This window comes from Ischnura elegans, assembly GCF_921293095.1.
Source record: "Ischnura elegans chromosome 13 unlocalized genomic scaffold, ioIscEleg1.1 SUPER_13_unloc_1, whole genome shotgun sequence".
Classification (NCBI taxonomy): domain Eukaryota; kingdom Metazoa; phylum Arthropoda; class Insecta; order Odonata; family Coenagrionidae; genus Ischnura; species Ischnura elegans.
The window spans coordinates 2,578,848-2,604,718 of record NW_025791657.1 but is presented as its reverse complement, the minus strand read 5'-3'; the positions used below and the strand labels follow the sequence as shown (position 1 = coordinate 2,604,718).

The 25,871-nt window shown below is 36.4% G+C and overlaps 1 protein-coding gene across 1 annotated transcript; it reads right to left on the bottom strand.

The window, feature by feature from the left end:
• On the bottom strand, positions 1-25,080 carry LOC124172609. Its single transcript, XM_046552052.1, has 5 exons — positions 24,730-25,080; positions 24,473-24,610; positions 17,391-17,558; positions 1,130-1,249; positions 1-205 (listed from the first exon to the last, which is right to left on the bottom strand). The coding sequence occupies exons 1-5, from the start codon at positions 24,895-24,897 to the stop codon at positions 38-40; spliced, it is 762 nt and encodes a 253-aa protein (XP_046408008.1). The 5' UTR covers positions 24,898-25,080; the 3' UTR covers positions 1-37.
• Positions 25,081-25,871: the final 791 nt, after the last annotated feature.

The window sequence follows — 25,871 nt, the reverse complement described above, 5'->3', positions numbered from 1 at the left end:
TATGCTCCTTTACATGTCTCCTGTTTGTCCAAACAAATCACTGGGCCAATTTAAATATTATTATTATGATGATTACCTGAATAGAGGCTTGGGCCACAAGGTCATTTGTGGCCCCATCAGAGCTATCATTGTGCACATATTCTCCTCCATCATCACTGGTCTCATCTGCTTTTACACAAGGGGACCCACATGCTCCCATGCCAATCTGATAGAAAGAGAATTAACAATTCATTTATGAGTTTTCACCAATTGGTAGGAAAAGCAAAAAGATCGCAACAAAAACATCAAATATAGGGTGAATGCACAAATTAAAAATTCCCTGAATTGCTACTCTAACCTCGGAGAGGAAGGCAGGATAAATTTATTGACCTACAAAATACGGGCCACCAAATACCTCTACCTTTTCAATTAGCCATAGGAAAATCTTCCAAAGAAGGAAGAACAAATTTATCAGCAATATTTTGAGACATGATGGTCTCATGACATCATTCATCAACAACTAAGAATCATTTTCTATATGTGCAGACGGAGTACAAGAATGTTAATTACATCCTTTAAAGGTAATCATTACATTTTATTTCAATCAAAGTTGAACATACAACATGCTCCATCAAAATAATTGATGCCTCTAAAAACCATCCTGGTTTGCCAACATTCAATACTATCTCCAAAGATGGCATCAGTTGCTCAGTGAGCAAAGGTGTGTGATCAGAGCAGCTTTATGCCCCTATTCTGGTCAGTACAATGACCCATTCATTTTGAATGACTTCTTCAAGAATAACATATCTCTTCGTTGCAAAAAAAAACTTTTGGCCCTATTGACTAAAACTTTAGGAACTGTGATACCCTTGATCTTCCTTGAAAAAGCAACCAAAATAGACCAGGAAACATAGAGGCTAGACAAAAATTAGCACGTCAACATAGCAGAGAGGTTTTTCTTTAACCAACATGATGAAAAACAGTGAAAGTTCTAACTAAGACTTATGACACATCTAACATTTACTTACTCACATTTGATAAATGAAGGGAAAATGTATTGTTATTATTGTAAAAGATATTGGATTATTCCATGGAGGACTGAGTTTATGTAGTAGCAAAACTATGCTTAACAAAGCAAACGTGAACTTACCAAGTCATCAGTTGCCAGTGGGTCCAAAGCATTACTTGAAATTCCAGCTGGATCCAGAGTGTTCATCACAGGATATTTATCTTCACTGAGAGGGTCTTTGTTCTCGTCTTTCACAGTTACCTAGAAGATAATGATGGGTGCCAATCAATAGAGGCAAAATAAAAATGTGAATAATTATAAATAATAACAATAACCTCTCCTCTTTCATCTGAGATCACTCAAGCTGGCTGAAATCATGTTTGCACGAGATTTCATTGACAACCTAAAATGAAATTGCAGACATGACCAGTTTACTCTGCACACCTTGGTGTGGAATGCTTCTCAATGTGCTAGCCAAAGTAGAAGTGGGTTATTTCTACATCTTCCAACTCAGGAGGTTAAAGGTTCTAATCCCAAATGGGTGGCCTTCCTCCATCCAGGCCTTGAAATATTTGGGTGTCCTCAACTTGATTGTAGGAGAGGACTTTGAAGTCCTGAATTCAATCAATCCATAAAGATAAAGCCATTGTCATCATTTGTTCATATTTATTTGTTTCATCGACATTGCAGGTCCACCTGACCCTTGGAACATCATCAGCCTCAGCATAAACTGATCTTGCCCTACGTGTGCCTTATCAAGCCTTTACAAGGCCATTTTTTAAACTAAACAGCTCATAAGGCTTGCATGCCTTACACCCTAAAAACACGGCCACTAATTGTCATTGTCATGACATTAACCCTTTCGAGACGGCGGAGTTTTCGTCTCAGCATGACTGATGTACTGAGCCCCAAGAGACTCTTCTTTCTCGTGGTATGGAGCATTTTTGGAGGACATTCGTCAAGAAGGGTCTCGCTGAACCATTTTCGACCCCTCCACACAGGGACTTCGCATTATCTCGGACTCCGAGAGTAGTTGTGCTCCCTCCTTTCCGGGTTTACGACCATACCTGTTGCATTGGTTCGCAGTCAACTTATGTATTGCTTATATATATTTAGCAAATGGATAATTGTTGCTTGCACATAAATTACAGCCTTTGAATTGAATTCCTCATTTTTATCTGAGCATTATCAAATTTTAAACGAAGTTCTAAGGCCATTATTAACGCATTTAACGCAGCATCAATTTCCATGTAGATGTTTATACATAACTCGAGATATAAGTTAATATTTGTCGTAGAATTTCAGTTAAAAATTGTAAACGCTGCTCAAAAGACAAATAATCCATTCTTAGTGTATATTTCTTGAGAAATGAACAAATATTTATTTCAAAAACTGAGTGCATAAACCATTGAATGACCGCTGTCCCATACCGCTGAGAGGGGTTCTAAAAGACGAAGGGTCCGGGTATCTGCTCCCGGATCCCGAGGGTTAATCCTAAACCCCGAAGCGTTGGGTCCCGAGACAAAGATGTCGTGAACCCACGACCATCCTAAAAGGGGGGGAGCTAGAAAACGTATACATACGGCTTTCGATCGCCTGGCCTGGAAAATCTCACACGTATATATATATATATATATATATATATGCCCGTTGTCTCCCGGGTCAGGAAACGTCCATACATATATATAAGTGTAAAGTAGGGAAAAGGTTAATAGCACATCGGAAATTCCAGTAATAAATACCATTTTGAAAAATTCTGGTTACCACTTTGAATGCAATGGAAGTTTAAGCAACATGATCTTAAAAAGCAGTGAAAATTTCCAGTTCCAGACTAGAGAGATCAACTGCAGATAACCACTGTGGAGACCAGTCTATATGGGTTCACTTCATTTACACTGGTATGACTAAAACACTGAGCAATACAAAACCATACAGCACATCTCCCAATAATTGAAATGGAGAAAAAAAACCCTAATTTTTACGTTGATTTAGCCTAGTCCAAACCTTAAACTTCAAATTGATAACTACAATGACCGGCATAGGCGAATCTCACACTAAGTACCATCCAAAATTACTTTGATGCTTTATTTTTCTGTAAACTGACTTTTTGTGGACCAAGGTGATATTGAATGTGAGTCAGACATTAAAAACTAATCAGTAAACATAAGTACAACAAAAATAGTATGATGAAATGCATAATTATTAAAAGTTTTTTAGAATGAAATAAGCAGCAAATTAAGTTATGTTTTAGACCAAAAATTAGGTTATTCCCTATTGATACAGTTTATTTCTTGCTCTACATGAATTTCGACAGATATTTCGATTTTTTTTAAATTATGAATAAATTATGGCTCAATATGTCTTTCTGGATGAATGGGTGATAAGTGCAGAGCCTTTATTTTTTCCCGAATTATGCAATAGGGTATTTAGGATCACAATAATTAGCATTGACATGGTTTGAATTACATGGATTTTATTACCCCATCTAAAATTTTAGACGAAATGTCTCTTCATTGATAATTTTCCCATGAAACTTGTAATTCTCTACCATCACTGGCCCGAGTAGCAAATTTTGTGAAGCCATATCACAAACTTCGCCTGAATCGACGACATCTGGATTTTAACAAGACATTCTTGAGATTAATGCTTCATTAACGTGGACAGCTTTGTTTCCCCAAGCACAAAATGTCATCATTGCCATCAAAAAGTGATGATCGCAATGCTATTACTAAAAATAGTAACTTCGATTTACCAAAGGCTACTACCGCGAAGGAAGTTGTAAGTACAAGGTAGGCATCAATAAAGACCACTTAGAGCAAATACCAGGGCAGGTTGCTAGCAAGGTCTTTGTTAGGCACAAGTAACCATTACATGTGTGTAGTTAGGTGGAAAATTTATACATCTGTGAGCCAAGGAAGTAAATTTCACCACACTTTAAAATTACATAAAATGTATCTTAATATTTTTAACTTTTGGCACCTATGAGAGGTCATGAAAAGGGCTACCCTTTATTGATTTATGGCATGTAAATATATATACAGTAATAATGTCTGATCACATACAAGTCACATTACAAATTACCATGCTATCATCGAGACACTAGATGTACATTGGAATCAAGGCAGTGACGACGTCTGCCTTGAACTTTCATTCCTACTCAAGTAATGAGAATGCAGCTAGGATGCTACCAATGGAGAGTGAAAACAGCATAATTGTAAACATAATGACATTAAGGAGACACGATTCCATCCCATTGAAGTTTAATTCATTTTGTCATTTGTAGTGCATTATTGTTTGTTAAAAAAATGTCCACAGCACAACAATAGGTGCAGAGAGATTAGTGTTTTCTCATTATTTGCGATGGGGTGAAGTAAAATCCTCATTATCAGTGAATCCATCTTAAGATAGACAGAATTGCAAGAAGTCTTTCATTTCATTGTCACCTTAAGTCAGTTACTAAACAATTTCTAAACAATTACTTTAGTAATTTTTTCCTTATTATGAGCATATCAAGATGTTCCATGAAAGAAAAATTATTTTCATCAAATATTTGTATATACTACCGGTATTTCTCACCGAAATCTATAGATATATAACAAAAAAAGTGATGTTACAGATATTTTATGACAGGATAGAAGAATATTCCAGGCAATAGCATTTCCATATTCTGGATCATAGACTGATTTTTCTCTGGGCTGTATACATCTATGGGCATCAATGCAGTTGGCATGGCACAATGATGGAAAAATACAAGTGATGCAAGATTGCAAACATACAAAATCTTTAATAAGGCCGTTTTACACTAGCCACAGAATTGCTCAGGTTAGAATAGCATTTATTTCTAAAATGGCATGTATCTGCACGAATGCATGAACGGAATTAGAATAGGGACTATTTTGCCATCTCACATGCACACATCCTCGCATGTGTTCTAGCATTTCCATCCTACACACGACACGATTTTGCCTGCAACTTCATACACACGTCAGATAGTGCTTGAGACAGGTAAAGCGAGATCTACAGCATCAATCATGAAACATGAAAATAGCCACCTATGGCCGTAACGTAAGGATCAAGTAGCAGGTAAAAACAAATACTTTGTTGGTTTGGTGGAATTGAAGAATCCATTGTAGTGACCAACCCGAGCCTCTAAACCAGAAACCCATTATAAGCACTCAGCTTAGAGGAAGCCTTTGCAGTGGATGAAGGTGCTTTGCTAGGGTTTCTTCGGTAGAGTCACAAGCACTCATACAACCCATATAAATTTTGTGATAGTTAAAGGGACGTTGCAACAGTTTCTTTGGTTGAGAGACACACACTCACTCAACATAAAGGAAACCAGTTTCCTTCATTTTTACATTACTATTGAAGGCTATTTTAATGTTTTATCTATCTATCTTTCGTAGATTAATTTATGAAATGAATAAGATGAATTTGGTTATTCATTGTACTTCCCTTACTTATAACAAATCTGCATGAGGGTTCTGGCTTTTCCTATGATAAGGTCAATCTGGCGGATTGATTGAAGAAAAATATAGTATTCTTGATATTCAGCTATGCTGAAGCAAAGACAATAGGCTAGAAAGGAGAATAGACACAGACCACCAATGGACTCCTCCATGGGATGTGTGACATTTCTTCCACAAGAAAGGTGGTGCAATAAACCTCAGATCGACGTATATACCTAAGTAGATTAAGGCCTTAATCTATTTAGGTATATACGTCTATAGATTAGTGCAGTCAGCCTTTTGCCTCATTTTGAGCAACTGATGGTCACACATAGGGTGACCAGACATTCGGATTGATCTGACATGTCAATTCGGACATGACCTCAATTTTAAAAAAATTTCTACGAGAAAACTTTTATATCTTAACATTTTCATTATTGAATCTGCCTAAATATTTTGTTCATTGATAAGCAATTCTTTAGATTTTTTTAAATTTATTATTTAATGGCTTCATTCAATGTGTTATCTTTTTTCTATGTTCTATCATCTGTGATGTTGTACATAAGAATATCGTAAATGGGTTATCCCGTAAATAAATGAAATGAAATAATGTAATGATGATGCCTTCATATAGGGACCATACATTCAGGTTGGTCTAGACATGATATCCTTTATAGATAGTCTTTATTGATAGTCTTGTCAGATTTTTTTGGAATGGGAAATGTCCTCCTTTTTGAAAATCATGATTATAAATATATAAATCTGTTAATAGCCAAACAGAACTTTCAACAAAATTTCTGGATATTTCTTAATCTAACCATGGGAAAATACAACTAAAGAAAGGGCACTTTCTCTAATTTCAACCCAGTGGACCACCATGAGAAACAAACTAAACATTGCCTCAGGCCGTGTTCCAATCCGTAGGGTGCACCCTACCAACACCACCAAGACTATGGCCTGAGTGCTGAAGGCTTGAAATCCTCTGACGTCACGAGGCGGAGGCGTAGCGAATTCTGGCTACCCTCTCGTTGCTAGCGAGACCTAATAATAAATAACGTGAAAAGTGCAGTTAAAACGTGTACCCTGCGTGCATGCCTGCTTGTATTAGTGAAGTTTTGCGCGGATTTCGGAGATTAAAAAAAAAACTTGAAGTTAACGAGTGGATAAGTGGTGAAATGGTGAATAAGTGGTGAATAAGCAGAGGCAATTATGCGGGTGGTGAGAAGGTTTCCGTTTTTCGTTTCCCTGAAGACGACGAGCTGAAGAAGAAATGGATTAGGAGAATTCCGAGGGAGAATTTCATCCCTACGACATATTCTAGGGTAAGTTGGCAAGGGTATGAACAATCTTAATGCCTGGTTCTACAATTAATTAATGTTTACGAGTAAATATAGGAGGGTCTGTACGAAAGTTGAACCGCTATTATTTTATGGCCATCCATAACCACTGCATTCGTGCAGGTTGTTGTTTTTTGTTGGAACGTACACTCGTATATTATCTCTTATGTTTTCATTCATCTTGTGTAACCAGGCAATTACGAGATATATTTCTGAAATATTGCGGTATTTAGTTTTTCGCTGAAATATCTCAATGCTAATGTTTGTAGAAATGATTTGGAAGTCAGAAGCTTTTTGGGCACTGTTTCCTTGAAAAAAGTTAGTAAATATAAGTTTCCCATGCATGTTAATGATATGAATGTACTGAAAGAAATTTTGGATGGGCTAAATGTTTTGATGGGGAATAGACCCAAGGTTGAAAAGTCAGAAATATGCCTTAAGTTAGAGGTCATTTTGTCTATTTTAGATGTTATGGCAGCAGATGATGAAGTAGGAGTGAAAGTTAACTTTATCATTGAACAACTGAAGCTTATGATGATGAACAAGTTTACCTATCGCTATAGAAGTGAGACATAAGGTTTTTCTTGTAAATTGTTTACAATTTCTCCTCATGCATATAAATTTGCTAGGAATTCAGGCATGTTCTCCCTTCCACATCCCGCAACCATTCGTCAAGTGTGTTCACGTCAAAATTTAAGCCCTGTAGCAGATTTATGTAACTCACTTACATATGCCAAAATTGTCTTTCTCAAACTTAAATGCCACGAAAAAAATGTCATTCTCATGATGGATGAAATTCATTTGAAGACATATGTTGATTACAAAGGGGGTAATGTAGTTGGCTTTAGTCATAACTCTTCCTCAGTTGCCAAAACTGCACATGTTTTCATGATTTCAAGTTTAATGTCACCATTTAAAGAGGTGGCTTATATAATTGCAGTGTGTAATTTTTCTGCTAGGGAATTGCATGATGTAACAAAAAAATAATCATCACATTGGAGGGTATTAGATAGAGTGGTGAGCATTGTATATCCACATCCTTGCGATACTGTTGACATTTGTAATTTTCAGTTGTGTTTTGTCTCTGTTGGTTGGTTACCAAGATTGTTTATTGATCTTTTTTTTGTTAACAATCCTTATGTGTGTGAAGTTAAAATACGGTACTACTAAAACTTTTAAAATATGAAGAGTTATTGCATTTAATTCATTTACAACTACCAGTGCTTTCCAATAAAATACCAACAGAGGTTATGGGCCCAGGACTGGTAAATTATAAGAAGTAAGTGAAGTCTTCATAATGTCGTCTGACGCATCCGGTATATCGTCTCACATTAAGCCGTTGTGTGGGCGTGAAGGATATCCAACTTGGAAATTTAAGCTGAAGGCGTATTTAATAGATCAAAACTTGTGGCATGCTGTTGATGGATACCCAAATGATGATCATACTGATGCTGCTTCAAAGTCCAGGAAGGATGAGCGTGCCCTAGCTAAGATTTGTTTGTGCGTGGACGATTCCGCTATCATACATGTAAGAAAATGCAAAACAGCTGCTGAAGCATGGAAAGTTCTTGCCGATGCATATGAAGATAAGGGTTTTGCCCGGAGACTTAACCTTCAAAAGACTTTGTACCGGTTATCCCTCGGAGATTATACGTCCATTGAAGAGTACCTAACTGCCGTAATGGATACCGCTCAGAAGCTTGCTGATATTGGGAAGGAGATTCCTGATGAGGATTTAGTTGCTATTTTGCTTGGAGGTCTTCCTTCACATTACGACCCCCTAGTAATGGCACTCGAGAATTCAGGAGTTGAAGTAACGGTGAACATGGTGAAAACTAAACTCTTAAATGAAATGTCCAAAAATGATGGTGCAACTGAGACTGCATTTGCATCCAATGCGTCTCGAACTATTCCGAAGAAAAAGAAGTTCCCGAAACGCAACAACTCTCAAGATGGTATCGTCTGCTATGGATGCAACCAACCCGGCCATAAAAAACCAGACTGTCCAAACAAGACCAAGAAAACGGCACAGACATCGAGTTCAACCCACAAGCAGCTACACAAGAAACAATACACTTTATTCTCGGATTTAGGTGTTGGTGGTTGTGCTCAAAGCAATAAAAATGATTGGTTTGTGGATTCCGGGGCAACTGCCCATATGACTCCTCATAAAGATATTCTGTTCAATGTTAAAAGTAACTCTGGTTTGGAGATTGTGTGTGCTGATAAACGTAAGTTGCAGAGTGACAGTATAGGTGATGTCATGATTCACAAAAGTAATAACAACAACAGTATTAGTAGTATTTCTGAAGTTGTTCATGTGCCTAATCTTGCTACAAATCTTATATCTGTGTCAAAATGTGTTTCAAAAGGTTTTGTTGTAGTATTTACGAAAGAAGGTGCTAAATTTTTTCATGATAATGATTGTAGTATTTCAGGGAATGTTTTAATGACTGCTCTTCCCAGTAACGGGTTATATAAGATAGAGTCACAGGTATCAGAAAAGTCCCTGGCTGCTACAACTAACCCTTCTCAGCAATCTCTTTGGCATTGGAGGTTGGGACATCTCTGCCGCTATGGTATGAATCTACTGAGAAATGGATTAGCTGATGGAGTTGATTACGCCCCTGAGGAAAATAGAACTGTATGTACTGCATGTCTAGAAGGGAAACAGAGTCGAGAACCTTTTCTTAAAATCAAAAGTAAAAGGGCGACTAAATGCCTAGAGTTGATTCATTCTGACCTCTGTGGACCATTCAGTGTAAAATCATTAGAAGGAAATAAGTATTTACTTGTATTTATAGACGATTACTCTAGAATGATGTTTACCTATTTCATTAAAACAAAAGATCAAGTTAGAGTAAAGTTTCAAGAGTTTAAAAACCTCATGGAAAAGCAAACTGGCCAGAAAATTAAAATTTTACGATCAGATAATGGTTCTGAGTATGTTAATAGGGAATTCTCAGATTATCTTAAGTCAGAAGGAATTATTCACCAGACTTCCATACCCCGTACTCCTCAGCAAAATGGTGTTGCTGAAAGGGGAAACAGAAGCATTGTGGAGAAGGCTCGTTCCATGTTGCATAGTGCCAGACTACCTAAGTCATTTTGGGAAGAAGCTGTGAGAACTGCTACGTATCTCAAGAATAAATCACCTCATAGATCCGTTACAGGAATGACTCCAGAAGAAAAATGGACAGGTGAGCGTCCCAACTTGACACACTTAAGAGTATTTGGCTGCCGAGCTTTTGTACATATTCCAAAGGAGGAACGCAAGAAGTGGGATAGCAAAAGCAAGGAACATATATTTGTAGGATATAGTGAGAATAAGAAAGCTTACAAATTTAGGGATCTTTCTAATTATATGAAGGTAGTCCATGCTAGAGATGTTGTGTTTTTAGAAAATAATTTTTCCGGTGAGAGCAGTACTGATGCTCAAATTCCTTTGGATTCTTACAATGAAAATGCAGATTCAACAAAAGATGAAGCTGCGGCTGCTGTTAAAATTCTTTTGGATTCTCCTTGTGAAAATGCAGACTCAACAGAAGATAAAGCTGGGACTAATGTTCAAGAAACTGCTAAGAGTCCTAGATATCCTCAAAGGGTACGTAACAAGAAACAATTTCCTGATCATGTTGTTTTACAAGCAAAAAATTTCTTTGACAAAGAACCTACCACATTTGAAGAGGCTATGCAAAGTGAAGACAAAGAGCATTGGATGAAAGCAATGATGGAGGAATTAGAGTGTCTTAGAAAAAATGAAACTTGGAAGCTAGTGCGAGTTGCAAATAAAAGTGTAATACCATGTAAATGGGTTTACAAATTGAAAAGAGACAATGGTGGTAAGATCATCAAGTACAAAGCTCGTTTAGTTGCTAAAGGTTTTGCTCAAACTCATGGTATAGACTTTGAAGAAACTTTTTCTCCGGTAGTCAGAGGTTCAACTATCCGTTTGCTGTTGGCTATGGCAGCAGAACTGAATCTTGATGTTGAACATCTGGATGTCGAAACTGCTTTTTTAAATGCCACTTTAGATGAAACCATCTATATGACACAACCAGAAGGTTTCATAGCTGTAGGTGAAGAGAAGAAGGTTTGTCTATTACAGAAGTCTATTTATGGACTCAAGCAGGCTAGTCGTGCTTGGAACAAAACAGTTCACAAGTTATTGTATGAGATAGGGTATATTAAATCAAAACATGAACCCTGTGTCTACTTTAAACATATTGGAACTAAAATAGTTATTATTACATTATATGTTGATGATTTCTTTATATTCTCCAATGATGAGAAAGAAAAGAAGAAATTGAAGGAAGAATTGAAGAAGAGATTTGTCATTAACCTTTTCCCTACCGTACACGTATATATACGTGTGGACGTTTCCTGACCCGGGAGACCACGGACGTATATATACGTGTGAGAGCTTCCCGGTCAAGAAAACGAAACCCGTATATATACGTTTTCTAGCTCTCCCCCTTTCAGGACGGTCGTGGGTTTGGGTCGCCTTTGTCTCGGGACCCAACGCTTCGGGGTATAGGATTAACCCTCCGAATCCGGGAGCAGGTACCCGGACCCTTCGTCTTTTATAACCCCTCTCAGCGGTAAGGGACAGCGGTCATACAATTGTTTATAGAGTCAATTTTCGAAATAAATATTTGTTCATTTCTCAAGAAATATAAACTAAGAATTGAATTGTTTGTCTTTTGAGCCACGTTTAGAATTTTTAAACGAAATTCTACGACAAATATTAACTTATATCTCGAGTTATGTATAAACATCAACATGGAAATTGTTGCTGCGTTAAATGCTTTGATAATGGCCTTAGAACTTCGTTTAAAATTTGGCAATGCTCAGATAAAAATGAGGAATTATATTCTATGTCTGTAATTTACGTGCAAGCAACAATTATTCATTTGCTAAATACATATAAGCAATACATAAGTTGACCGCGAACCAATGCCGCAGGTATGGTCGTAAACCCGGAAAGGAGGGAGCACAACTACTCTCGGAGTCCGAGATAATGCGGAGTCCCACCATGGAGGGGTCGAAAAAGGTTCAGCGAGACCCTTCTTAACGAATGCCCTCCAAAAATGCTCCGTACCACGAGAAAGAAGAGTCTCTTGGGGCTCGGTACAGCAGTCAAGCTAAGACGAAAACTCCGCGGTCTCGAAAGGGTTAAGGATCTTGGCAAGATCAAACATGCCCTGGGAATGAATTTTACAAGAGATGAGAAGAGGGGAGTATTCAAGATAGACCAGAAACAATACATTAAAGATGCTTTGAAGAGTTTTGGCATGGAAGATTGTAAGATTGTTTCGACCCCAGTTGACGTTAGTCAAATGAAAGAGAAGGGAAAGGATATCATAGATGTCCCGTACCAGTCATTAATTGGAACTCTCATGTATCTCTCCGTCAACACGCGGCCAGATATTTCCTTCATTACTAGCTATCTCTCCCAGTTTAATAAGAAGCATACAGATATACACTGGAAGATGGCCAAGCGGGTACTTCGTTATCTAAAAGGTACTATGGAAATGGGACTCACATACAAATGCACTGGGAAGCCTATTTTTGGTTTTTCTGATGCAGATTTTGCAAATGATCTAAATGATAGGCATTCATACTCTGGATATGTTTTCACTTGTGCAGGTGGACCAGTCTCCTGGAGTAGTAGAAAACAAAAATGTGTTGCCCAATCGTCTTGTGAGGCAGAATATATTGCTCTTTCCGAGGCTACTAGAGAGGCTATTCATCTAAAACATCTTATTTCCGAATTATTTCAGGAACAAGAAATTATTACTATTTTTGAGGACAATCAGAGCGCTCTCAAGTTAGCAGAAAATCCTGTTTTCCATGATAGAATGAAGCATGTAGATGTGAAATACCATTTTGTTAGAGAACAAGTAGAAAACGGTAATATAAACGTAGATTTTCTCTCCACTGAGGAAATGACAGCTGACATACTTACCAAGGGCTTAAATCGTATAAAACATGAAAAATGTATGAGAGGTTTAGGCATGGTTTAAAAATAATTAAAAAAAAAAAAAAAATTTGTAATTCATTTGATGGAAATGCTAAAGAGCTGTTTCAGCACATCTTCAATTACGGGGGGGTGTTGACATTTGTAATTTTCAGTTGTGTTTTGTCTCTGTTGGTTGGTTACCAAGATTGTTTATTGATCTTTTTTTTGTTAACAATCCTTATGTGTGTGAAGTTAAAATACGGTACTACTAAAACTTTTAAAATATGAAGAGTTATTGCATTTAATTCATTTACAACTACCAGTGCTTTCCAATAAAATACCAACAGATACAACACGGCCCCTATTTTTTGTATTCGATTCCGTTTACTTAATCAAATGTGTTAGGAACAATTGGTTAAATCAGCGTAATGTGCAGTCATTCTTATTCCCTGATTTGAATGATGACAGTGCACCAAAATTGACTGCGTCCTTTCAGACTATCAGGGAACTTTATTTTCTTGAGTGTGGTGAGGTTGTTAGGTTTGGGCATCCACTCACCTTGAAAGCACTCTACCCTTCAAACATAGAGAGACAGAATGTGAAGCTGGCGTTGCAAATATTTAATGACTATGTGGTCACTGCCCTTAAGACTTTGGGAAAGATAAAAATTTGAAGCATCACAATGAAACTGCTGAATTTGTTCAAATAATTTCAGATTGGTGGAAGGTGGTTTATGTGAAGACTCCCAGGAAAGGGATTAGATTAAAAGACCCCTTGCAAACACCTATGACTTTGGATTCTGAAGGGAGAAAGGTATTAGAGAGTGTTTGATTGGGTGCAGAGGTGGGTTGGTACCGTGGGGTGGGTTGTCAAAAGAAACCCATTCCGCCTTCATGCATACCACACATGCCCTCTGTGAAATGGCATCCTATTGTACGGTGGAGTTAGGGATGGAGTTTATGTTGCCTGGCAAAGTTCAAACCGACTGCCTTGAAGAGCGATTTGGTCTCTACAGGCAGCTTGCTGGCTCTAACTATCACATTTCTATCAGGCAGTTGTACGAGTTAGCGACCAAATTAAGGCTTCAAAACTACTTACCTCTGAAGCTTAAGTCTCAATCATTCAAAACTATATTAGTGGACAGTGTAAATGATGATGATGTACTTGAGCCAAAAAATCAGTTGATTCGTTTTTACACTACAATATATCTGTGGAGTCTGACGATATAAAAAATGTAAGCAATGCTCTATCTGTGTTGACATACATAGCTGGGTATTGTGTGAGATCACATTTAAAATTGATTAATTGCCCATTTTGTAAAAAATGTTAGTGAAGGAAAGAATGTTAGAAGAGGTAGACAGTGATAATTTTGTGAAGTGCCTTAGTCGAGGTGGTCTTTTTGTGCCTCGCGAGGATGCTGTGAATGCTGTTGTCCATGTACATGTCTCGATAAATATAATCATCAGCAGTGATTTAGAAGAAGGATTTCTAAAAGAAGTCAGTCAGAGGAATGCATTATACAGTGTCAGCATGAATACGTTGATTCTAAATGACTACGTAAATGACAATATCTGTGACAATGGGCACCAAGTGAATAATGCAATCAAAAAAATTGTGTATGTTTGTGCCAACATCTTTTTAAAAAATTAGTGTTGTAGAAAGAATGACGAATGCTGTCGTGTTAGTAATGCAAGAAAGATTATGAAACTTGTGAAGTGATTGAGCATCAATAAATATAGCAATATAATGAATTTGTATTCTTGATTATTTATTACAGTTTTTTTCATTAGATCCTGGTGTATTATTCAATCGCACGTTCGCATTGTTTTTCTTTGAGAACCTCGAATAAACGCAAGATTTATCAATGGCAAGTGAAATTTGACTGGTTCCTGTTATAATTCGTCCAAGGGTCTTTAATATTTCTAAAAAAGCTTTCCGATTGTGAAGGAATTTAGATGAAGTCTTTCTACTATCTGACAAATCCGATTAATGGGTTTTGATATTTTTTAAAAAGTTCGGCTTTCTACGGTTTGTTTAAAAGTGGAAAATATGCATTTACGGTAAAGTTTCATCGAGTGGGACATGGTTTGCATAGACGCGAATTTAATGGTTATGATAAATACGCGGTTGTACTAGTTATATTCATCCTTTGATTTTCGGAGTTGGACAAAATAGATAATTCCCATACATTTACAAGAGATGAGCTTTCAGTACGATGAATGGTTCACAATCGGCCGCATGGCCTTTGGGTTATGACGTCACGCGCGAGTCCTCAGGCCTTCTCTCTAGGTGGTGTCGACCCTACCCTCTTGTGCTCTTACACTCTTGCAGACTCTTTTGCTCTTTCCTGCTTGGATTGCAAGTGGTGCCACCACTGCGGAGTGGCGATTTTTAAACTGAAAAAAGTTGACTACTAAATATTCACGGTAAGAGTGTCATTGCTGTTGTTTATTAAGTGTTGCAATATTTTACTGCACTAAATGGAATTGCGGAAGTGATAATGTATAAAATGCGGCAGAGGCAACTGGGAGTGGCTGCAATTGTAACCATTACACTCCACAATAAATTTATTAATTTTGGAAAACAAATATCGTACAGGATTATGCTCAGACAAATTGAAGTGATTTAAAACTGAAAACAATTCAATAAATGTGTCATTAAAATTAAAAATATTAACCACTGTGAAAAGATACCATCATAATAATTTAAATGCAGTAAGTTGAAAGATTTAGGGTGTCTAGCAAACCAAAGCAAAAAAATTCTTCCAGTAGACGTGATTTTTACTGGGAAAGTTTTCAGGTTGATGTTACGTGATTACTGTGATAGATTAGAAATTTATAAGGCCAAGGAATGGATCAGTTAACACACACTTCATCATCAAATTTAATTTAATCATTTAAATTAATTCTATGCAAGCCAAGGACCTACTTCAACCTCATAAGTATATGCTGATGTCATCTGTCCTATTCTTCGAGTTTTTCAATCTTACTTGAGACAAGCATGCAAGGAATTTTGATTCCGCACTCTTGCCTGACATTCCACGTTTCGATGCAGCTGTAAAAATTCCACTCAGCTACTGCATTTATGATTATTACAAACACATTTTATGCCATAAAATGGCCATTGAACTTGAAAAATTAAGCTGGAAATGAATTTTAAATTTCAGGCTGGAGAAAATTTTCAGCATAATTCTAGGCACTTAAAATTCTTGCATAAATCGCGATTTTCCTGTTGCTGTTGCGGTTGCTGGACACACTGAGATTCACATTTGTTCTAGAATAATTTGGATTTGATATTCACTCGACTCATCATGAACAATTTAAAGAACCAACTCACTGCCTCAAATCATATCCTATCGGTATTTACATAATGAACAGAAATTTCGACCTGTGTTGAGCAAGTAAGGGTGAATCATCACCTTTCTTCTTGCTCTTCGACTATGCACTCTTCAGAGCAGGACCGGTTGACTGGAATCGCACCATCTGACATCACTTCCCAAATGTGACCATCAAAAAGTGCTGGTTAGAGCACAAGAGAGCATTCATGGTGGATTTGTACATGGCCTCAGTAAAAATTAAAAACTTAGCATTGTCAGAAATGCTAAAAATTGCTTGAAAAAGTTAGATCCACAAAAAAAACCAAACCTGCTTTTCCTCCATGCATCCTTTCATTTTAACCCTTTCTCACCAGATGTCGGGCGGAGACAACAGACATTTTTATTCATAGAACTCCTGCCATTGGGTACAGTTGGGATGTTTGTCTGGTATCGGGTTGGATTTTTTATGAATGGGACATTTCCCTCCTCATTGAAAATCATGATTTTAAGTACAGTTAATCTGTTACCAGCTACCTAGCTATCTGTAAAAATGCAAACATTGCTTGAGAAAAATGTCCACTAAATATTACAAAATCAAGGGTGTATTTATTTTATTCTGTTCTAAATTGTGAAATTGCCATTATTTTTCAAGTTGCTGACTTTCTTCTTATCTCAATTTTAACACATTCAGTGTGGAACATGTCAATTGACATAGTCCGTCCAAGTCAATACATGGAGCTGGTCAATACAAGTGCTCTGCCAGTCGGGCCAGGAGGCCATTCTCCGCCTTCGTAAGTAACTAATATCCATTCCCAAGCTTTTTGATGGTGCGTATGACCTTAAGCAAGGAACTCTCTTTGGAACCATGATCGCCTTTTGTAAATAGCCTTGCTTGAACTGAAGGTATGTTGGTGAAAACTCTCTCTTTGTCTTTCTTAATTTATCAACCGATTCTGATGACCTTCACGAAAATCGCATCCGCATTGAATGTGTTAATAGCTACCTAGCTTATACAAATACATAAATTGCTTAACAAAAATAGATACATAGAAAAATATATAAAATCATACCGCAAATTAATTTTACTATTCCAAACTATAAAATTATCATTATTTTTCAATTGGCCTACTTTTCCTCTTATTGCTTATTTAATAGGGAGCTCTCCTGCATTTTTCACTTCATGGCATCTGGTCTCCCTATTCACATAAGCGAAGGTGACTTCCTGTAGAAATACATCCATTTACGCTGCACGAAGCCACTTACGTCAAACTACCGAGTAAATGTCAACAACTTAGGGTCATTAAACTCAGGTTTCACTGTGGATGAGAATAAACCTTACCAACATATTAGATCCGAGTTGTTGGGAGTCTTCCACAGGAATGTATATTTCAGTCCTTTGGGGTGAGAAAGTGAGATGTGAGGTGCCTTGTATCTCATCTCGAATGCAGCCATTTGTCTCAGCAGGAGTCCCCAACTTGTCATCAGCTGCCTCCTCTCCTTGGATACTCTGTGAAGAGAGTAACAGTGATTCAGAATCCATCCACTCGAAAGTCAACAAATGAAGCATACTCCTAATATTGATGAAATAGGATTTTCAATGTAATATCCAAGCATTTGCGTAAAGCTTGACATGTTTCACTTTATCCAAAACTCAAAACCTAAAAAGCTGCTGAAACCAAATTAGGCAGGAGAATACTTGGTATAATCAGTTCACATTGTGTCCGTATTACGAGGCATGAAAGAAAGAAAATACATAAATATTTTCAACAAACGTGTCTTTAAATGTGAATCTTTCATGTGGAGTATGTTTTTGATTCATTTCTATTGGAATTGAACTCCTTTTTCCATGTATTCAAATACCAACTCAGGGAGAGAAGAGTTATATCTCATATTGTGGCCACTATCTTAGGCAGAAGGGTATGAAATCATCAGCCTGATATTGGATGGGAGACTTAAGAAAAGCGGTAAAGAGGAGAAAAAATTGTTCTAGGACTCAAAACATTATAGAAGAGACAGCAATTAGAGATACATGGGACCAATTTCAACGGGCAAGAGAGCAATGCCTGAACAGCCAATGCACTGAATAGTGTACGGCATAGGAAAGAAGACAAATGAGAATCTAGGATGTTCTGACAAGCCCACTTCAATAATCTGGTGGACGAAACCTTACTAATTTAGGAGATTTTTATATTTTTAAATCTCATCACTTAGTAAAGTAAAAAGTAAATACAGCTAACATGCTTTTTCAGCTCTGGATTAAGGTGAAAAATTTCTTCGAGAAAGAAACCTGTATAGAGTTGAAATTTTATAAGAAAAAAATTCTTAAACAACTAATTCATTAACAAAATTTACCTACAAAGTGGAACACCAATCGATCCCTGTACAGAGAATCACTAACAAAAAACTATTCTGAAAAGGTAAATTTCTAACAATATTACTTATCTGAAAAAATATTGAAGTTGAAAAAAAACTTTTCCTCAACAACCCTAAAAAATGCAGAACATCAGATTCAGTGATCATCTTAGTTGTTATTCAAAGAAAAAACTTAGGGATTTTAAAACACCAAAATTTTAAATGCAGAATACAATTTTAACTAATTTATTATTCAAAGAAACATTATTTTTGCTCAAAAACGAAATCATTTGTAATAGCAGAAGTGACATAGATTGTTTTAGCAAATATAATGTTCACATATCAATATACATTTTTACTAAAATAAAAATTTAATCATAACCCTGTAACAAAGTAACTGTCCAACACACTAAACAAATTGATACTTAAAAGATACATCACATCCATTTTCTCATTGAGTTCAGTTTTATGTATGTAGTTTAAAACGTTAGTAATTGTTAATATGGCAATTTGCAATATGATGTGGAAGCAACATGCCAGGTTGCATAGGTTGCCATGATATGTTTTTATTTATGTTTTATTAAATAGTTTGTTTATGGTTGATTGTTGTTAGGAAAAAGATTAGTTGGTGTGCTGTGCTTATATACTAATTAAACTGTTCACAATCTGAACCAAAGGACTCTTTAAGAATATATATTTCATCATGTTATGGGAGCCCAGGAAACCTTTGGTCAGAATTGGAAATACTGAATTGAAAATTAAATTGAAAATGGCTGATGAAGAGGGAATTAGGTACCATGTACCACTTTTTGACGGAACTAATTACAGCAATTGGAAATTTAGAATGGAAGTTCTCCTGGATGAGAAAAACTTAATTGAATTTGTGGAAGTGCCATTATATACCAAACTTGCACCTTTTATTGGATCTAAGGAAGACAGTGAGGCTGATAAAGTTAAGAAACAAAAGGGATACACAGAAGTACAGAGAAATGCTAAAAAATGTAAAAGCCTTATTGTGCAGAAAATATCAGACAGCCACTTGGAATACGTAAAGGATAAGGCCACAGCATTTGAAGCCTGGGAAACACTGCAGACTATATTTGAGCGGAAAAGTATCACAAATCAAATACAACTAATGAAGAGATTGCTCTGCATGAGATTCAATCCATCTCAGGAAAAATTGGAAGCTCACCTCTTAAGGTTTGATAAAGCTATAAGAAAATTGAAAACATCAGGAAAAACGATGGAAGAGAATGACATTATTTGCCACTTATTATTAACCATGCCTAAGGAATATGATGCAGTTGTAACAGCAATTGAGACCATTCGTACCGAAGAATTAACTCTATCTTTTGTAAAAGGACGATTAATAGATGAGGAATCCAAATGAGGAACAAGCAAGCAAAAACCCATGTGTGAAGACCAGCCAATTTCAGTATTTGCTGCCCAGTCAAAAGGAAAGTATAAAAGTGAAAAACATATGAGAAATCCTATTAATTTTCATGGAAATCCACAGGCACAAGAATATAAAAAGAAGAACGATTTCCAAAATTCACAAAAGAAAATACCAGCTTTCCCTTTTACATGTCATAATTGTGGTATAGCCATAGGCCACACAAGAGCTCAATGCAGAAAGCCTCAACAAACATTTCGAAATTATAGTGGTGGAGCTAATCTAGCTGACTCCAGTGACCATGGAAAAGGAGAAAATAACATCTATGAAACAAAAGTAAGCTACAGTTTAACAACCTGTAAATTTGAAAATCCATCCATGACATTGAATGCTGAGTACTCAGAATTAGAATATTTTGATTTAAGGAATAAATGGATTATTGACTCAGGGGCATCAGAGCATCTGACCTGCTTGAAGGATGAAGTTTTTAATATCAGAAAGCTAGATGTTCCAATTAAAATAAAGATCGCTAAAAGAAATAGCTTCTTAATTGCTGAAATAAAAGGAGATATAAATGTAAAGACAAATGTGGAAGGAAAATGGAGGAACATAACCTTGCATAATGTACTAATAGTGCCTGATATGGACATCAATCTCATCTCAGTTGCTCAATTAGACATGAAAGGACTCGAAGTTATGTTTAAGAATGGAACAGGGAAAATATATCAAGAAGGAACTCTACTAGGAATTGGATACAGGAAAAAGAAGCTTTATGAAATAGAGCTGATATTACAGAAAAACAATATGGAAAAGGCCCTAATTAGCTCAGGAACTTCAAGTACTGCAATTTGGCATAGAAGATTGGCTCACCTTGGTTATGAAAACATGAAAGTATTAGAAAAGCTTGTTGATGGGTTGAGAATAGAAGAAAAGGAAAAGGACATTTGTACTGTGTGTCTGGAAGGAAAACAAACAAAGCTGCCACACAATACTTCAAGGAATAGGGCAAATCGTCCATTGGAAATTATTCATAGTGATGTGATGGGGCTTATTAGTCCTACATCCTATGACGGCAAAGAATATGTCTTAATATTTGTTGATGACTTCACTCATTTTACAGTTGCGTATTTGCTTGAATCAAAAGATCAAGTTTTTAAGTATTTTCAGATGTATACAGCCATGGCAACAGCTCACTTCAATTTGCCATTGAGTCGACTCCGTTGTGATAATGGAGGAGAGTATGTCTCAACTATGATGAAAGAATTTTCTGCTAAAAGAGGAATACAGGTGGAATATACTATGAGACTATGAGATACACACCATCTCAAAATGGTGTAGCTGAGAGGATGAACAGGAACATAATGGACAAGGCAAGATGTATGCTGTCGGACTCTGGACTTGAAAAGAAATTCTGGTCAGAAGCAGTAATGTCAGCAGTTTATACTATAAACAAATGTCCCACGTTAGCCTTAAAAAATGCAATTCCAGCAGAATTGTGGTATGGAAGAAAACAAAATAATGGGAAGCTCAAAGTTTTTGGATGTATTGCTCACCTTCATATACCAAAAGAATTAAGAAAAGGGAAACTTGATACCCACTCTAAAGCTTGTATAATGCTTGGATATTGTGCAAATGGATACAGACTTTTGGATATCAAAACAAATAAGTTAATCAGTGGAAGAGATATTATATTTGATGAGAAAAGAACAATTAAGTCATTAAAGAAGAATGAAGAGTTCTATTCCAGTACTGATCAGGAAGAAGGAAAGAATGAAGCTAATGAAATGCAAAATGAAAATTTTCAAGGAATAGAAAAAGAACTACAAACAGAGACTCAAGAAACTCCAGAGCCAATACAACTACCAAGAAGTCGTAACAATGATTCACAAGAACTTGGAAGAGGAAAAAGGAAGAAGACAACACCACAATATTTGGAAGATTATGTGGAAGATATAGAAACTGATGACCAAGTAGCATATGCTCTAATGGCTGAAGATTATGTTAGTGATGCACCAGCCACATTTGAAGAAGCGGAGCAGAGGAGTGATGCACCACTGTGGAAGGAAGCCATCAAGGAGGAATTATCATCGTTGGAAGAAAATAAAACTTGGAAACTGTGTGAACTGCCTGAAGGAAGGAAAGCTATTGATTCAAAATGGATATTCAAAGTGAAGAAAGATGAAAATGGAAACACTTCAAGATACAAAGCAAGATTAGTCATCAGGGGATGCGCTCAAAGAAGAGGACTTGATTATGAAGAAACATATGCCCCTGTTGCTCGAATGTCTACAGTTCGTATATTATTGTCTGTCATTAACCATAAATCATTAGTTTCAGGTCAAATGGATGTAAAGAATTCATTCCTCCAAGGTAATTTAAATGATGAAATATTCATGCTACCACCCCCAGGAGTTAATGTTAAAGGAAACTTGGTTTGCAAGCTCCAGAAACCATTGTATGGACTAAAGCAAGTCCCCAAGGAATGGAATAGTTGTTTCGATAAGTATGTGCAAAGCCTTGGTTTTGTTCAGTCAAAGCATGATAGGTGTCTGTATGTGTACATTAAGGAAGCTATTGTGATTTATATTCTACTTTATGTTGATGATTTGCTTATTGCCTGTAGTAGTGATGTAGAATTGAGTTATGTGAAAAGAAAATTAATGGAAAAATTTAAGATGACTGATCTTGGAAATTTAAAGTTCTACTTAGGAATCAAGATTGACATGGATAGAGCTGGTATGTATTTATCTCAAAAGAAGTACATGGAAGATATGTTGAGTAGATTTAATATGTCTGATTGCAAGCCTACCAAATCTCCAATTGAAGAAAAATTTTGTGGTACTGATTTTGATAATGAGCCTATTATAACTGATAAACCAGTGAAGGAACTTATTGGATGTTTAATGTATTTGATGTCTATTTCTAGACCAGATTTATCTTTAAGTGTAAATTTATTTAGCAGATATCAGAGAAGGCCCACTGAAGGACTATGGAAAGGGCTTAAAAGAGTGCTTAGATACATTAAAGGTACACTTGATTACGTATTATTTTTTCCTAAGAAGGATTCACTTGAATCCGTAGTGTTTTGCTGATGCAGATTGGGCTGGAGACTCACAAGACAGAAAGTCCACATCTGGTTTTGTAGTGGAAGTCTTTGGTGGCACTGTATCATGGAGTACAAGAAAGCAGTCGAATGTATCACTATCCACAACGGAAGCAGAGCTTGTGGCATTGTGTGAGGGTGCATGCGAAGCCAAATGGACAATTGGAATTTTAGAAGACTTCGGTATAGATGTAAAGAAACCAGTAATCTTGTTTGAGGACAATCAGTCCTGTATTCATTTATTGTTTAGACATAAGTATAGTAGAATGAAACATGTTGAGGTGAAATATTATTTTCTGAGTGATCTTATACAGAAAAACATTTTTAATGTAAAATATGTGCCATCAAGCAATCAAAAGGCTGATATGTTAACTAAGCCACTTGGCACCACACGTTTCTGTATTTTAAGGGAAAAAGTAAATGTGATACAAGAATTGTCAAATTGAGGGGGGGTGTTAATATGGCAATTTGCAATATGATGTGGAAGCAACATGCCAGGTTGCATAGGTTGCCATGATATGTTTTTATTTATGTTTTATTAAATAGTTTGTTTATGGTTGATTGTTGTTAGGAAAAAGATTAGTTTGTGGTGAATATAAAAAGGTGTATGGTGTGCTGTGCTTATATACTAATTAAACTGTTCACAATCTGAACCAAAGGACTCTTTACGAATATATATTTCATCAGTAATGACATTTTTTGCAACTATCAATTTCAAAGCTGAAACTTAATTTTAAATACTGGGCCACTTCTATATACATTGCACCTCTCATCTTTTCGTATAACAAGCCGTGAAAATTGAGAGATGTTTTTGAACTGTCAGCAGGTATGTTTAATTATAAATAAAGAAAACCTCAAGAATTCACATTTTGTGTGTGTGCAGTTGAGCCTATAATTGGACACTAAGTTTCAGCTCAATTTAAGTTCACAATCATGATTAGCAGGAACCAGTTCGAGGTTTTTTTGTTCGTTCTAACATGCTTCGAAGTGAGTAGATTTATTAAAAGGGATTGTTTCATTGCGTAGTGGGTTCATTGCCTTTTATGAGTTGACGAATTTGAATGTCCCACTTTGTTAGCCATAATTATTTTACAAACACATAGTTGAATCAGACAACAAAACGCCTTTACTTATCACCACCAAAAACACCAACTGCAGGGTAAAAATCACTTCGCATGGATGTTGATAAACAAAGCTTGCGGGACACTGGGCTAGTTTCACTACCCCGTCAACCATGTCCGACGGCCTTGAAAGTACTCCAGTATTATCAATTAACAAAAATGATGCTCTATTTATTTTTAATCTCTACTCAAAGCACTTTTTAAATGAAGTTAGATTTACCACCTTCAAGAAGTCATACAACATTCTATTTCCTAAGTTATGGCATCAAGTGAATAATCAATCACAATTTTGAGTAAATCCAATCAAACAACTTCTATAACGACTTTAATCCACAAATAATGATTCAACTGGATTTCTCACTGATGTTGACACAAAACAAAGACTCTCACTTAACATTTTCCGAAACATACAATGCACCAGTCTTCAAAAGAGAATAAACTAAAATACTCACCCTAAAGCAATTCACCGCAGAAAGTTTTCTCAGCTTTGCGTCCGATTGTAAACAAGTCATTTTGAAAACACTGAATTCCGTGAGCTTTTTCAAACAAAGGGCACACAGGGTGGTGGGCAGGCCATCTCCCACAGCAACCTAAGATAGAAATCAACACGCTATACATTGGAGAAGTGCGAAATGATGCTGATCACATGGAATAACTAAAGCAACATGACAAAGAAAAATAAATAAGTTGTAGGTATCGAACCACTTACTTCTAACCCGAGTAAACCATTTATAGCATCCTTCACAGTAATTCTGCAAGCTACGTTGGAAGTGTATATGTTGTAAAAGTAATCATTATTCTTCATGCATAGTCTGCACATGGTACCCTCAGAATCCCTTTCTGACGAAGCGGTGAAAATCCCGGCGGTACGATTCATGTTTCAACTTCAATCTCTCATTCAATCTTTACATATGTTAAATTGTCGATGAAATCAACAACACACAACAAACTGAGATATCCAGATTCGTCACGGGAACTACATACAATTCGATGATATAACCTATATTTAGAATGCTTGCGGTGAAAGACAAGTTTAAATTTTAAAGTTTAAATAACTCATAAGCACCTCAACGGAAAAATACACCACAGCAAAATGGATAAGACGATTGACCTTGCAGTTCTCTGTAACTATGATTATATAAGATCATGCCATCAAAGATTTGTTTGCTTTCACTGAGTTTTAGTTTACATTTTAGCCGCTAAAGGCACATATAGGGTGCGGTCCAATGAATGCTACTTTCGCTACCAGACGCTACAGACGGAAGTGCTCCGGAGCACCGGTCCATAGGCGCTACGTTCGCTACGAGAATTTCTTTTCGGACCGGTCAGGAGCGAAGTCAAGATGGCGGAAATGAAGGAGGGTGGGCAAACTGGGATTATGAAATCGAAGATGTGGTTTTAATTGCGAATTGAGGTGACTATGATCATTGAATATTAATAAATATGTTTGAATATCATTAAAATGAATTTTATTTTTCAATACCGAGGCTCCACATAGTAAAGAAAGAAACTTTGGATTGTATTTCTCACACCAACCCTCGCCTACCCTTCTCAATGAAACTCATTACCCTAGTAAAGGAAAAAGTAGGTACTCTACCGTTTTCCCAGTTGAAACATATTAACTTATAATGGCTAACGACTATTAAAAAACATTAATCTATTTCATGTATATCCTATTTTTCTTCAGATTTTAATTTATGGCATGAGTAAATTTGTCGATATATGTTCTTACAATCCTTTCTTTATATTACATGCCCCTTTTAATAATTTTTGTTGCCTTTTGTATGTAAAGGCTGCTTCCAAAGACATTTGAGTTCATTTTGGGGGAGATACGAGAATGTTTGTCGATAT